The following is a 14428-nucleotide window of genomic DNA, read 5'->3' as shown; positions in this document are numbered from 1 at the left end:
CTGTTTTAAGGGAGCATGGAGTCAGACTCAGGGTCACTGGGAAGGCTGACAGGGGCCACACAGTCTAGACCAAGGGGCTCCATCACAGCCCTTAGCAGTATTAGTCTTCACTCTTCCTTGACTGAGTGATCGATTGATTGTATAATTTTTGTAATATACTTACAGAAAAGTAGTCCTACCTCCGGATGCCTACCGTAGCTATTGCCCAGAAGATTCTTTTTTTTTTTTTTTTCCTTTTTAAACAAGAGCTGGAAAAATAAAGCGTGACCAAAGTCGGGGAGGGCCCTGCCCTAAATCTAGGTCTGGTGTGGGTGTGTTAGGGTCACAGCTTAGCCCAGGGTCCTGTCTTCCCTGGGGTCAGCCAGCCAGCCCATGGCCAAGTTCCTGACTGCCCTGCCCTCCTCACAGCCCTAGGCTAGGCAGGCCCTTGGCCCAGAAAGCCTCTTGATCTGTACTGATCCCTTGAATTCTTCAGGAACCGGGTTGGTGAATGCAGTTGCCAGGTATCACTGATGCTACAGAGCAGCCCTGCCAGAGCTGTCCTGCGGTGAGTACCACCCAGGGGCTGCCCAGCCAGGCCCTGTACCACCACCCGCCCACCTTCCTCCTGGTCCCAGCAGGCCCAGCCCAGCAGCCCCAGATTGTTTGTATCCTCCAGTAGAGGCTGCCCGAGCCAAGAGGGAGAGATTGGAAGGGGAATGAGGGAGGGAGAGCAGGGGAGGAGAGGGGGGTGAAATTTTTTTTTTTTTTTTTTGGCATACACCCTTATAAGGCTACTGAAGTCATTACCGATGTAACAAACCAACTAAGCGAGCAAGCGCCTCTCACCAAAGTTCCCTTCTATAAACAAGGCCTGGCCAGCCCCCCTCCCCTCCACCCTCCCTCCCTCCCTGGGGATTTGCTCTCCCCTGACGTCTCTTTCTTACCCAGCCCCTTTTCCTCCTGCTACTTTCCTTTTTCCCTTCACTGGTTGCAGGGGGAGGGAGCCTGCCAGCGGTGAGGACCTCTGCAGCCGGGGAGCTGGCGCTGATGGTGGTGGCGGTGGCGGCTATGGGAGCCTGAGGCCCGGCTGGCCAGCAGGAGGGCAGGGCGGGCCCGACGAGGGAGACGGCGAGGGCGTGCGCGGGGTGCTCACGAGGCGCGTGGAGACACGGCAGCACACCGAGGAGGCCATCCGCCAGCAGGAGGTGGGGCAGCTGGACTTCCGTGACCTCCTGGGCAAGAAGGTGAGTACCAAGACCTTGTCTGAAGAGGACCTGAAGGAGATCCCAGCCGAGCAGATGGATTTCCGCGCCAACCTGCAGCGGCAGGTGAAGCCGAAGACTGTGTCGGAGGAAGAGAGGAAGGTGCATAGCCCCCAGCAGGTGGACTTCCGCTCTGTCCTGGCCAAGAAGGGGACTCCCAAGACCCCTGTGCCTGAGAAGGTGCCACCTCCAAAACCTGCCACCCCAGATTTTCGCTCGGTGTTGGGCAGTAAGAAAAAATTACCTGCAGAGAATGGCAGTAACAACTCTGAAGCCTTGAATGCCAAGGCAGCAGAAGGTCCCAAGCCTGTAGGCCATGCCCAGCCTTCAGGGTTTCTGAAAACTGTGGGCAATGCCAAGCCGGCCGAGACCCCCAAACCCGTGGGTAATGCCAAACTGGCTGAGACCCCCAAACCCGTGGACAATGCCAAGCCGGCTGAGACCCCCAAACCCTTGGGTAATGCCAAGCCGGCCGAGACCCCCAAACCCTTGGGTAATGCCAAGCTGACTGAGACCCCCAAACCCTTGGGTAATGTCAAGTCAGCTGAGACCCCCAAAGCCTTGGGCAATGCCAAGTTGTCCGAGGCCCCAAAACCAGCTGGGAACGAAGAACTTAAGAAGGAGGTTAAGAATGATGTGAACTGCAAGAGGGGCCATGCAGGGGCCACAGATAATGAAAAAAGACCCGAGAGCCAAGGGACAGCCCCAGCCTTCAAGGAGAAGCTACGAGATCTCCATGTGGTGGAGGGTGAGAAACTGCTGCTCCAGTGCCAGGTGTCCTCTGACCCCCCGGCCACCATCACCTGGACACTGAATGGAAAGACGCTCAAGACTACCAAGTTCATTGTCCTCTCCCAAGAAGGTAACACGGTTGGGGCCGGGAGGAAGGGTAGCCCTGTCCCAGCCACCGTCAGCTCCTGGAGCCCTGGCTTGTCAATGGTGTTAGTAGCCCAGAGCCTGGGTGGGAAAGGCCACTCTGTGCCCCTCACTCACAGGATTGGTGCCCGCCACACTCCATGGCTGGGGGACAGGGTTGGGTGCCTGGCCCCCCAGGCACATTCCCAGATCTCGGCATCTGTCTGGCAGAGCCCCCTTATGGCACCCCTAGGTGTGGCTCCTCAGAGCAGGCCTGTGCTAATGCCCAGCTTTGGCCCAGAGAAGGCTCCGATCATAGGCTTGGAAATGGGGGCACTGGGGCTAGGGCTGACCAGGGGCTTGGGGCTGAGAACTGCCTTTGAAGCCGTATTTTAGGTTCAGGTCAGGGTGTGCAGTGACGGGATGTGATTTGGGGTCAACAACTTAAGTCTTGATAACATTGTGTGTTTGAAGGGACCCGAGGGGGAAGCCAAAACCCCAAGCAGCCCCTACGGCACACACTCACAGGCAGACAGAGCTACTCGCTTCCTAATTTGGATGAGACTTTTGTTTGCTGGTATTTCACATTCTTGGGTTGTGGAGAGAAGAGGGGGGGCCCTAAATCCTGCCATCTGGGGCCTTTCAGGGTTTGGAGTTCTCAGATGGGCCAGTTTAACCTAGAGAAGAGATGGGGACGAGAGGGGTATTTTCTCTGACCCCTCATTTGGTTTGAAACGTTTCTGTAAATCCCAGTCCTGGCTGGGAGCTCCAAGGACAGCAGGCTTCCCACGCTCCACTCTGGTGGCTGGCCCTAGGATAGAGTCTGGCCTGACTCGAGGCTGATGCTGGCAGCTCTGGACAGGGCAGGGCACAAGCTCCCGGGGACGTGGCATTTTCACCTTGACGGGGAGAGGGCAGTCAGGGCAGAGGCCCTAGCAGACAGGTCCTGTCAACTCCAGATCAGCTGAGACAGAAGCACTGCCCCCGCTGCGCGGCCTTCCTTCCCGTCCTCTGATGGCACCCCTCTTCACCCCTCATCTGGCTGTCTTCCTTCCTCTTAAAAACCCTAATGAAGCATTTGAAAATAGCATTATCCCTCTCAGCTCATGATGGAGTTTGTCTTCACTCTGCAGCTCAGACAGCAAATCTGGAACACCTGAGCGTTTTGAATCTAACTGCTGAAGGAGTAAAGGGGAAATTGGCCAGGAGAGAAAAAAAGGGTGTCTTTTCTGCTAACGTGTTGACACGATAGCTTTTCCACATGAAAATCCTCAGCTTGGTAGGGGCCTCCAGAAGTCATCTCATCCATCCCCCTGCCTCTGCTAGTTCGGCCCTTCCACACACAGGAAGGTATGGGGGATCGCCATGGTGGGATGAGATGTCCAGGGGAGTGGATGCCAAGCCTTCCCTGCCACCTCTGCGGGCCCCTCCCTGTTGGAAAGTTTCAGGTAAAACTGACCCGAAACCTCGACCAGGAGAAATTCCCAGGTTACCCTGTGGTGACCTCTCGGGGTGGGACGGAAGGTGGGCAGCTGCCATCGTGGGGACATGTGTGATCCCATAGTCCTACACGCTGTGAGGTCCGTGGCTGTACCACCCTCGGGGAAGCTGATGTTGGGACAGCTGAGGGCAATGCCCATGGCTGTGCAGCTGTTGTGGGACCTGCGTGGAACCTGCAGAGCCACCAAGAGCTGCTTATAAACAATGAACTGGACAAAGCAGTGTAAGCACACCTCAGCTCTGGTCTCAGAAATGCACCTGAGCCCTTAGAATGGGCTCTTCATACCCAGGGTGCCTTGATGTAGCATAGCTGCTGGGCGCCAGACCCTTTTACACTGGCTACTCTAGTGTCATCTCCCACAGAAAGCACCTCAGACGGACCCTTTAGGTCTAAAGCTGGGGAAGAAGACATGATTAAATGAAGGCCAGCACAATGAGAGGATAGAGAGAGACTGGGGTGGGGGGGTGGGGGGGGAATTATGGAGATAGCCCCCAAACCAACTTTTAAAAAGGTTCTAAATATTTGTATTTCTCCTTTGAAAAATAAGAATAGCCTGCACTAATGGAACACCACGTGCCAGACACTGACCTAGGCATCTTACTATGCTTTTCACTCATTTAATCCTCGCAACCACTATACTGCCCATCTAACAGAGAAGTTAAGCACTTTGCCCAAGGCTGCACAGCTAGTTAGTAACAGAGCTGGGATTGGAAGGCAGGCAGTTGAGTTCCAATGCCTAGACCGCTGTGCTCTATCACCTCTTAGTTAATTCTTGTTAGCGTGTCAGCATCCTGGTCCTTCCCTGATCAGCTCCTGGAGAGCGTTGTCTATCAGGGGAAAAGGCTAATGGCTGTTTATTCCACAACACTGTCAACAGTTGTCAGGAGGCTGGAAGACTGGCGGTGCCCTCTGGGCTTGTGAGCTTCTGGTATTTTCACTGCAGTAGAGGAAGCTGACCTTGAAACGGGACTGGTAGGGAGAAGGCCTGGTCTCAAAGCAGCAGCCACACTCGGTCCACTGTCCCTTCTCTAGTGCTTCCCTGCCCAAATCTACAAGAGCCTGGGTCAAACACAGACCCAGGAGAAAACCTGTGGTAAAGCCTCATGAGTGACCACTTCAGGAGGCTCCGCTGCAGGGAGTGGGACCTCTGAGAGGTATGAGTAAATCTGCTCTCGATAGATCTGGAAAGAGAGGACACACACACACAGTGATAAACCTCTTCCAGCCAAGTGCCGATGATGAGCTGCTGGGAGTGAGAGGAGAGGGAGCTGAGTGCTGGGCCGCAGGGAGAGGCTGGTGGTGAAAGAGCAAGGCCTTGATCTGAAGTGTGAAGGCAGGCAGGGCCCGCAGCAGGAGGGAGGGTGTGGGCTTCCCAAGCAGGAGCACAGGCAGCAGCCAAGGCAGGCCCGCTCCCAGCATCATCTGGGCTGAGAGGGAGGCGCGGCCCCATTGCATCCTCTATCATGCTAAGGAACTCAGTTCTAAAGGCAGTAGGGAGCCATGTAAGAGTTGGGAATGGAAAGCAATAGACACAAAGCTGAGGTTTACGGGTTTTGATTGATTCTGTGCCCAAAGACAAGGAAGGAGCTTACCGAAGAGGGTGGGGAGAAAGGTGGTGAGGCCTGGGCGAACAAGGTAGCCATGGGCACAGACAGGAGATAACCAGTGCAAGAAGCAAAGGCAGAATGAACAGAACCTGTTGCCTGGCTTGGAAGGGTGGGCAGCTGGGGTAAAGGAGAGGAAAGGGTGGAGGAGCGCTGAGTGGCCGTGTGTGGGTGACTGGGTCACAGTGATGGCACCAGTGGAAATAAGGAAGGAAGCTGGTGTTTTGAGGGGTTTGTAGGGAGAAGGGGGGTTGCTAAGTGGGTTTCCCCATCCTTCACACCCTACTGAGCATCCCCTCCACCCCCGCCTCCCTGGCTCGGAACCGTTCTCGCTCCACTGCACTGAACCCCCTTCTGTTACCTCATCTAGATCAAGATTCACTTCCCCCAGGACTCCTTCCCAGACTGTTGTCCCTGGGGCCTTTGGCCATGACAGACTCTTGTGCTCTTCCCCCATCAATGTGTGTGTCTGCGACCTACTGCTGGTGGGCACTGTTGATAGGTTTCAGGGGTGCTTCTCTGAACCCTGTACTTGGATAGGGCTCATAGCCCACAGGCCCCCCAAAACATGATTATGTCCGCTCTGTCTAGCACCGAGGAGAGCAGGAGAGGTGCGAGGGCAGTCAGTCGAGTTGACTGTTCATTCTTGGAGGGACCTGTGGAGGTGCCCTTGCTCTTCCTGCATCCCCCAGAACGGCAGGGCGGATGGTGCTCACTTACAGCAGCTGGGCCTGCCCTCCAGGCCTGCAGAGTGGCCTCACCAGGCCCTTTCTGGACCTGCAGCAGCGCTGCTCAGGCCTTGGCCCAGGACTGGGAGGCCCATGGCTGGCCAGTGGGCTCTGCGCTGCTCCTGAGAAGTGCTTTTCTCTTTATGCCTTGTTTCCTGCCCCCGGGCCAGGCTTCTGTCCCTGGCAAACATCTCTCCCCGTCTATGAATGAGGGTTCATTTTTGTTGCTGCTGTCAGCCAATGATTCATTTTTAATTGTCTTCAGTGTGGGATCTCGCAAAGGCTTTTTCAAAACCTGTGTAAGTCCATCCTACAAAACACAAGGGTTTATACAGCACCTCCTATGTGTGAGGCAGTATTCTAGCCCTTTTCATTGTATGCATAATCCACTTGAAGAATTCTGAGTTAGGCTTTTTTTTTTTCCTTTTAGAAACTATACTGTCTTTTTCAATGGTAGGTTATGTTTGATTAAGTGTTCATGACTTTCTGTTGCATAGATCCTACCAGATCACCTGCTCCAGAAATATGCCTTGGACATTCTCAGAACGGCAAATTTTTGTTTTTAAACTGACTGCATTCCAGGCTCAGGAAAAACATTCATAATAGTCACAGTCACTGCCCTCCATGATCTAGCGTGGGAGAGAGGTGTGTGTTTCAGTAATGGCCTTGGGAGACCAGCTCTGATAAAGGTGAACTCAGGGCACAGAAGAGGTCCACCTATGGCCAGGGGTGCTTAGAGATGGCAAGGAAGGCACCGTCCCTGAGGAGGTGACCTGCAGCTGAGTTGTACTGTCCCAGCATGCTGGGGGACCAGCTCAGGAGACACTGCTGACTGAGGGCAGCCTCGGAGCAGAGCCTCTAGGGCTTGGGACCACTCCCCCTACCTCGTACACCCCACGCCTCCTCTCCCCACACACTCAGAGAAAGCACAAGACGGTGGGGTGGTCTTCAGACTCTGTGGCCTTGAGGGGCTCTCCCAGGGACCCGTCTAGCTGAGCCATTCATTGGATCCCTGGTTCCCATCCCCCTCACCTTCCTCTCAAAATTCCCCACCAGGCTGAGGCTTCTCAAAAAAAACTCTGGGAAACAGTTTTTCTTCTGGAGGTCAGGAATAAGCTGTCCCACAGGAAATACCAGATGCTTCAATCTGGGCCAGCCCAGCCTCCAAGCCTGCCGGGGGCCCTCCCCCAGCCCACGCACATGGCCAGGGGTCCAGGCTCTGAGTGGCTTGGAAAAACTGCCTTTCTGATGCTTTACCCCCGTGAAAGGCAAGGGCTGTGGTCTACATGCTCTACCTCTCCTGGGGGTCTCACTACTGTTTTGTCCCATTTGGGTTTAAGGCTGAAGGCAGCTGGGGGACTGAAGCTGAGAGACAATCAAGGATTCGACCAGGATGTCTGTTGGCAGTGGGATATCTGCTCCCCGAGCCTTAGCCTCAGACTGAGGGAACATGGCAAGATGGGGTCCGTTTCTTCTAAGCCTCAAGTTTGGGGGCCAGAGGTCATCTGCGCATGCCCCTGCCCTCCCAGATGAATGGAAATTTCTCTCTCTAGAAGATAGGAACCCTCATTCCCTGATTCCTGTGCCTTATAGTTCTTGCTCTCACGACAGAGTTCCTAAAAATCCAAACTAAATCCTTTCTGCTGCAGTGTCTGCAAATTCTGTCTCCTAGCCACAATGGGAAGAGATCCTGAGGCATTGCCGACCCCGGTGGGAGAGCATAGTGAGGTCCTTCTGAGAGGTGGGGTCTCAGTGAGAGTGTAGGAGGGAGGGGTGCAGATCAGCCATCCTGCCCCAAGGGGTCGGCAAGACTGAGGTTGCCCTGTTGAAGACCTTACCCATGTGCCAGGAAGTAAAGAGAACCATTCTGTCTCTGCTTTCTCCTCCAGCCTTAGTGAGGTTCTCTGGGCAGAACTGACGTCACCCTTCCTCTCTCTGAATATCCTGGTATTTGTTGGTCAAGTCTGTGCATCTGTCTCATGGGGGTGCGGGGACTTTTGAGATCAAAGGCCATGCTGCTTCGCATACACACCTGGGATGCACACAGCTCTGCCCGCTCAGAGCCAGTGACTTGTGCCGGGCAGTGTGGCAGAAAGGGAGGTGGCCGGAGCCAGTGGCTCCAGGCGGCAGGATGCACGTGGCTCTGGCTGTATCCTCCTCCTCGTACGATGACGGCTGCCCTGACGACAGGGCAGCTTTGGGCAGGACGCCGTGCTGCTGGCTTGTGTGTGTGTCTGATGGCAGGAACGAGGGTACTGCTGCCCTCCTGCTTGGCCCAGCAAGCCCAGTCCTCAGCTGGTGTCTCCCCACACCCTAAGGGAAACTCCCCAAACGTGTCCCCCAGGGAAGTAGCCAGCCCTGGGATGAGAGAGCTAGGATGGATGAGGACCAGACTTCTGTTCATGCCCAGCCTGACCCCTCCTTCCCCCAACCAGGCCAGAAGAGGTGTGCTGGGGCAAGGGTAGCCCTGTGGAAAAGAAGGCCATCCCTCTCTAAGGGGACCAAAGGACCCTGCACTGAGAGGGGCAGCCCCACAGAGCCCCTCTCCCAGCCCAGGGTCCCTCATCGGCCATGATTCTCAGCTCAGATACCATTCCTGAAAAGCCAGCTCCAGGGTCCCAGGCTAGTCACTGTCTCCTCCCAACAGATCTGCCCACAGGCCAGTGTCCCTGCTGGACAGGGGCTCCTGCCCTCCCCGCCCCACCTCTTTGTTCAAAATGCCCTTTTCTAGGACGCATTCCCAGAAACATTGCTGTAAGCAGGGCAGAGTGTCCTCACCTGCCACTGTCCCTACCACAGTCTGTGGACCGGAGCCTGACTACTGCTTGTCTCTCTTGGTGACATCCAGGGTGAGGGCCTGGGTCCGTCTGTGCCTTCTGTTGTGCTGATGCTCTCCAAAGGCAGAGGCTGTTTCTCTCTCTTCTTACCTTTCAATCATATCCCCATGAGAGAACTTGCTGGGGTGGGGGGCGGTTGGGTATATTTAGGGATCAGTTATTTTGGATCTGGGTTATCAGCAAAAAGTGCCTTGGCTTTGGTGGGGCGAGCAGGTTGGTTCCCACAGGGCCTCTGATTTCTGAGCGTGTGAATAACACTTGCTCTGATGCTCCAAGTGCCCGGCAGGTGTTGGGCTCAGACCTGGTCCACTCAACAAATGTTCCTCTTCCCGCCCAGGCTCACTGTGCTCCGTCTCCATTGAGAAGGCACTGCCCGAGGACAGAGGCTTATACAAGTGCGTAGCCAAGAACAGCGCCGGCCAGGCTGAGTGTTCCTGCCAAGTCACCGTGGACGGTAGGTTGTGCCCACCCACCCCTGCCACACGTAGAATCCCGTTTCTCAGCGCCCCCTTCCCACCGTACCTGAACAGGGCTGCAGCCCAAGGCTGCCATCCCAACGTGAGGCATTCGCTTTGTGGGTGACAAACCATGTTTTGCAAAACAATGAGACAGGAAGGAAAGTGGGAGCGCTACTTGGTGGTCCCCTGTGGCCTCACAGCCCTGCCCCCTGCTGGGAAGAGGGCTGCTCACCTTGCTGGTCCCTCCTCCCCAGTCCTGACCCCTACATGCCAGGAAGGGAAGGGTGAGACAGGGCAGTAGGAGAAAAGACACACCCACAGGAAAATGACTACATAGTATTTTACAAGCCGCAGCGAACAAGTGTCAGTGCCAGCAGGACAGACCCGTGAGGAAGGGGGAGCAGAGTGAGGTCCAAGTGGGGACACTTCCTCCAGGAGGTGAGTAGGGGCTGTGGCTTCGGGTAACGGGGACAGGCCTGCCTCTGCAGTTAGAGAAAAGTAATCATAATACAGCAGAGGGAGAGGAAGAGACGCGTGGGGACGGAGAGACTTACCAGGTCTGAGTGGAGTTTCTTGTGAGGAAGGGGCGAGTCCAAGCTGTAAGGAATGGGGATTTGTCCTAAAGAAATGCAGGTAGGGCTTCCCTGGTGACGCAGTGGTTGAGAGTCCGCCTGCCGATGCAGGGGACACGGGTTCGTGTCCGGGAAGATCCCACATGCCGCGGAGCGGCTGAGCCCGTGAGCCATGGCCGCTGAGCCTGCGCGTCCGGAGCCTGTGCTCTGCAACGGGAGAGGCCACAACAGTGAGAGGCCTGCGTACCGCAAAAAAAAAAAAAGAAATGCAGGTAGTGTGTGACTTTCCTTTTCTCCTCTGTGTAGGGTTAGAATTAGAGGCTTGGAAGTAGATGGTTTAGGCCACCACCCTCACTTGACGGGGCGGGACACCCAGGCTGTTCAGAGAGGGAAAGCTTCCCTCATGAGGTTCCCTGCTCTACTGAGGTCCAAGCCAGGGCCAGAGTCCCATCTTGGGACTTGCAATCCAGTGCCCTTTCTTGGTATTTCGTTACTTGCCTGGAACTGTCTAAAAAGGTAGTTTGGGGAAAACAATTTCTTGCCCTTGAACTGCCTGGTTAGTAACTATCAGTGACACGTTAAAAGCTAGTGTCCAAATAAGGCATCTTGAAGACCAGTTTTGTTGTTCCTCTGACTTTGAATATAATCACTTGACTTCTAAACCCCTAACCTGTTTCACCCCCATTCCACAAGACGTGGAATCATTGTCTCCATTCTGGATTTTGTATATGATTTCCTGATCATAAAAGCCAAGATCTGTGATACATAATGAGTGGGAGAAAAGAAAAGAGAGTCTTAAAAACCAAAGTCTTTTTTAATAAAACATATAATGGCAACACAAATTGTCAGTAGCCAACAGTAAACCTGAAACTAGAATATTGTGGGTGTCTCCCTGGAGTTCTATGAATGTGTTTGTCACAGGGGCTCTTGAGTCTAAGGGAGCATATTCCATGGGTCAAAGTGTATGGTCAGTTCAGAAGGGGGCTTGAAACACATGTTTTGAGGCCAGGGGCTGCTGCTTCTGATTACTCCTGTTACCCACCCAGGTCAGAGTTCTGCTTCTTTCTAGACAGGTACTACAATTTAAAAAACAGTGTTTCTGGGAACTTGACCCCAGAGACCTATTTCTAACAGCGCCACACTTGGGACCCATGCTGGTTCCAGAAGGAAGCCCCGCCTGTTAATGAGGTTATCTGCTTTTGGAATCCCTAGCCTCTTTGGGTCCTATTTACATGGCTAGCTGAAGGCAGGATGGCAATTCATTCTCCTTATCTGCAAAGTGTCAGCACCTTTTCCAGAAAGAGCAAATGGCTCATTTTAAAAAATTTCCTTTTTCCCTAGAGAATACATTTGGGGATTCTTTTTTTTTTTTTTTTTTTTTTTAAGGTTTGGGAATTCATTCTGCAACTTAAAGGGCTTTCTTTGCCCTTAAGTTGGTCTCCTTCTAATCTTGGCCATCATAATGTATCTATAGTTCCTTCAGAGGGGCCTCTGCAGGGTTTGGCCTCAGACTACAGACTGGGATGTGGGTCTTAGGAGACGTGCTAGGAAGGGGATGAGAGGGAGACCAGCTGAGATAGCAGGGCGGACTCCGGGTTAATTGGGTTTTGTTTTGTATTTTTTCAAAGAGAAAAAGGGAAGGTCAGCCCCCCTCCACACCCACTCTCCTCCCTGTTGCTACACCTGGACTATGTTCCTGTCCTTCCTGCCACGTTTAACTTTATCTTTCCGTCAAGAGCCACCTCTGGGCTAATAGGAAAGGACTACAGGCTCCTGAGCTGCTCCCCCGCCCCCTTTCAGCATCTTTCCCCCTGTGCTCCTCTCAGCTAAATAGACTTCAAGTCCTGCTCTGTCCCCGATCCTCTCAGCTCTCCCCGCACCCTTAGGCGATAGTACCTGGCTTAGAGGTCCCAATGGGCCCATGCACCCTTTGATATTATGGGCAAACTTTTATGTGTTTGTGGATTAGAGCATTTTTCTGAAGAAAGGGTCCACAGTTTTTAAACAAATGCTTAAAAGAAGTCATAAATTAAAAGACAGTGAAGGGGACTTCCCTGGTGGCGCAGTGGTTGAGAGTCCGCCTGCCGATGCAGGGGACACGGGTTCGTGCCCCGGTCCGGGAGGATCCCACGTGCCGCGGAGCGGCTGGGCCCATGAGCCATGGCCGCTGAGCCTGCACGTCCGGAGCCTGTGCTCTGCAGCGGGAGAGGCCACAACAGTGAGAGGCCCGCGTACCACAAAAAAAAAAAAAAAAAGACAGTGAAGAACCGCTTGCCCTAAGAAGTAACCTTGACTGAACTTTGAAGCCTAGCTGTTGGGCAGGGTCTTCCATTGCTCTCCATCTGCAGCTGCCCTGCTAAACCTCTGGATAAGACCAGTCTTGCTTCCCTCCTAAGGGGCTGCAAGGTCCTTCTCCTTTCGAGGTGGGGACCACAGCTAATGCTGATGTCAGGCTGGCCCTGCCCCCTACAGTCACTCACTATCACTCATGTAGCCTGTGCTGGACACCATTTAGACTATATATCTGTGGCTAATAGAATGATGTATTTCAAGACCTCATAAAAATGACGTTGGCTCATTGGCTGTTCCGTATTAGCCACACTACTACTTCCCTCTTATAGAAAAGACAAAGGGAGGTTGCCTTTATAATGCAGCACATCTGGCTCTTTTAATCCTGCCCTTTGGGTTGTTTCCATAAGAAAAAGCGTGCTCTGTGCACTTTCTTGATTATAGTCATACCGCCATTCCTTCCAGGTTAGCAGCAGACAAGTCAACTGGTACCACAGAAGGCAGCTGAAGCCTGAGGTGGGTAAGGACTTGTCAGAAAACTCACCCAGGAGGAGAAAAAGCTGACCTTCAAGACCTTCCATGGCCTGCCGTGGCCAGAAACTCTTGTGCATTTTTAGTTTATGCAGCAGTTGGGCAGGGTATCTTTCTCAGTGGGAAAACCCAGGCTCAGTGAGGGTCAGCAGCCTTCCCCAGTCACTCAGACAGTAAGCAGGAGATGCCATTTCCCTGGGTGTCTCTGATCCCAAAGCCCAGGCCCCTCGAGCCACCCTGCACAGGGAGTCACATGACTCCCTGGCATGAGTTACCCTGGCAGGACTCCAACCCAGGTGTGTCTGGTTCCAAAGTCTGCACCTTTCCACCACCTGCATGGCCTCCCTATCTAGTGAATAACATGGCAGTGTCCACTGTCTGAGAGATCCAGGTCTTCCTTACTAACAGCCCTTCTCGCTGGGAAGTCCTTCTGCACCTCTGGCCTGAGTGACCCACTCCCTCTCATTCAGACCCCGGTGAGAGGTGAGGAAGCAAAGCCCTTTGTAGGCCCAAATCCCAAGACCGGGCAGATCAGGCCGCCCTTCCCAGCCACCTTGCCAAGGACATCGGGCCTCAGCTACCAGTGAGATCCGGGGCTTTGTAACCATGGAGGCTGGTGTGTGCATTTGGTAGGGCGTGGCGTTCCCATGGGCCTTCTCTCAACCCGTATGTCAGTGCCCGTTCTGCTCCGGGGGCTGGGGTTAAAAGCAGTGAACGAAACAAGTTCCTGTTCTCAGAGCCTTTACATTCGAGTGAGGGAGAGACAAAAATACGGATGAACAGATATGTCATACGATCTCAGGCAACAACACATGCTGTGAAGAAAGCAAAGCAGGGTGATGGGGGAGTGTGCTGTTGTTGGAGAGGGTGAGGCCTCTCTGAGGAAGAGGCATTTGAACAGAGGCCTGATGGCATCTGGGAAGGCGTCCCAGCAGTAGCACGGCACAGGTAAGAAACAGGAGCAAAAGCCTGAGCTGAGACTGTATGGGAGACACTCCCAGAAGGAGAGGTAAGGAGGCCAGGGTGGCCGAGCCCCGGGCCAGGGGCAGAGTGGTAGGAAATGAGACTGAGGAGGACCAGATCTGCAAGGCCATGTAGGCTGTGACCAGGACGCCGGATTTTATTATAAGGGCGGTGGGACAGCCCTGGCCGTTGTAAAGGATCACTCAGGCGGTGACCAGACCCAGGAGGGGTAAAAGGGAGAGCAGATTCGAGGTTGCCACGATAGCCCAGGCATGAGATGATGGCAGCTTAGACTCTATGGAAGAGGTGGGAAATGACCAGATTTATAATGTTTTGACAGTACAGCTGATAAGATTTGCTGATGAATTGGAAATAGACAGAGAGAAAGGGAAGTCAAAGGTGACCCTTAGTTTTCATGAGGGAGCACAGGTCAATGGTGGTACCACCTACTAAGATCAGAATGGGTAGGGGTGGGGGACAGTCAAGACTTCCGTGTATGTGAAGTTTAAGGTGTCCATTAGATGTCCAAGTGGGCCTGTCGTGTAGGTTGACCTTTAGATGAACCTGGAGTTGAGGAGGGAGGTCGGGGTTAGAGGCAGGACATGAGGAGCCATCTTCATGAGGCCACTGAGTGCCCTGGGCGTAGATGAGGTCCCCAGGGGTGGATGTGGATGGAGGAGGGAAGGAGAGAGTCCAACACTGACAAGTAAGGCAGGACAGAGGTCTGTGAAGGAGACGGAGAAGGACTGGCCATGGTGAGACCGGAAGAAATCAAGCAGAGAGGGGTGTCCCAGAGGCCAAAGGGTGATCATTTCAATAAGAAAGGAATGATGGAGATCATTGTGT

General features: G+C 53.9%; 1 protein-coding gene across 3 annotated transcripts in view; it reads left to right on the top strand.

The window, feature by feature from the left end:
• MYLK (myosin light chain kinase) overlaps positions 1-14428 on the top strand; it is a 287208-nt gene that overhangs the window by 205407 nt on the left and 67373 nt on the right. For 2 of the 3 annotated variants that reach the window (XM_082624210.1, XM_082624209.1), the window contains exons 15-17: positions 476-547; positions 977-2106; positions 9107-9223. In XM_082624210.1, the coding sequence (XP_082480336.1) occupies positions 476-547; positions 977-2106; positions 9107-9223 (1319 nt within the window). Of the gene's footprint in view, positions 1-475; positions 548-976; positions 2107-9106; positions 9224-9575; positions 9666-14428 lie in introns of all 3 variants that reach the window. The other variant, XM_082624213.1, reaches the window with a different exon arrangement.

This window comes from Mesoplodon mirus (genome assembly GCF_964341445.2).
Source record: "Mesoplodon mirus genome assembly, chromosome: 6".
Lineage (NCBI taxonomy): Eukaryota > Metazoa > Chordata > Mammalia > Artiodactyla > Ziphiidae > Mesoplodon > Mesoplodon mirus.
Note: the sequence above shows the minus strand (reverse complement) of the source record. Positions and strands in the feature narration are given on the sequence as shown.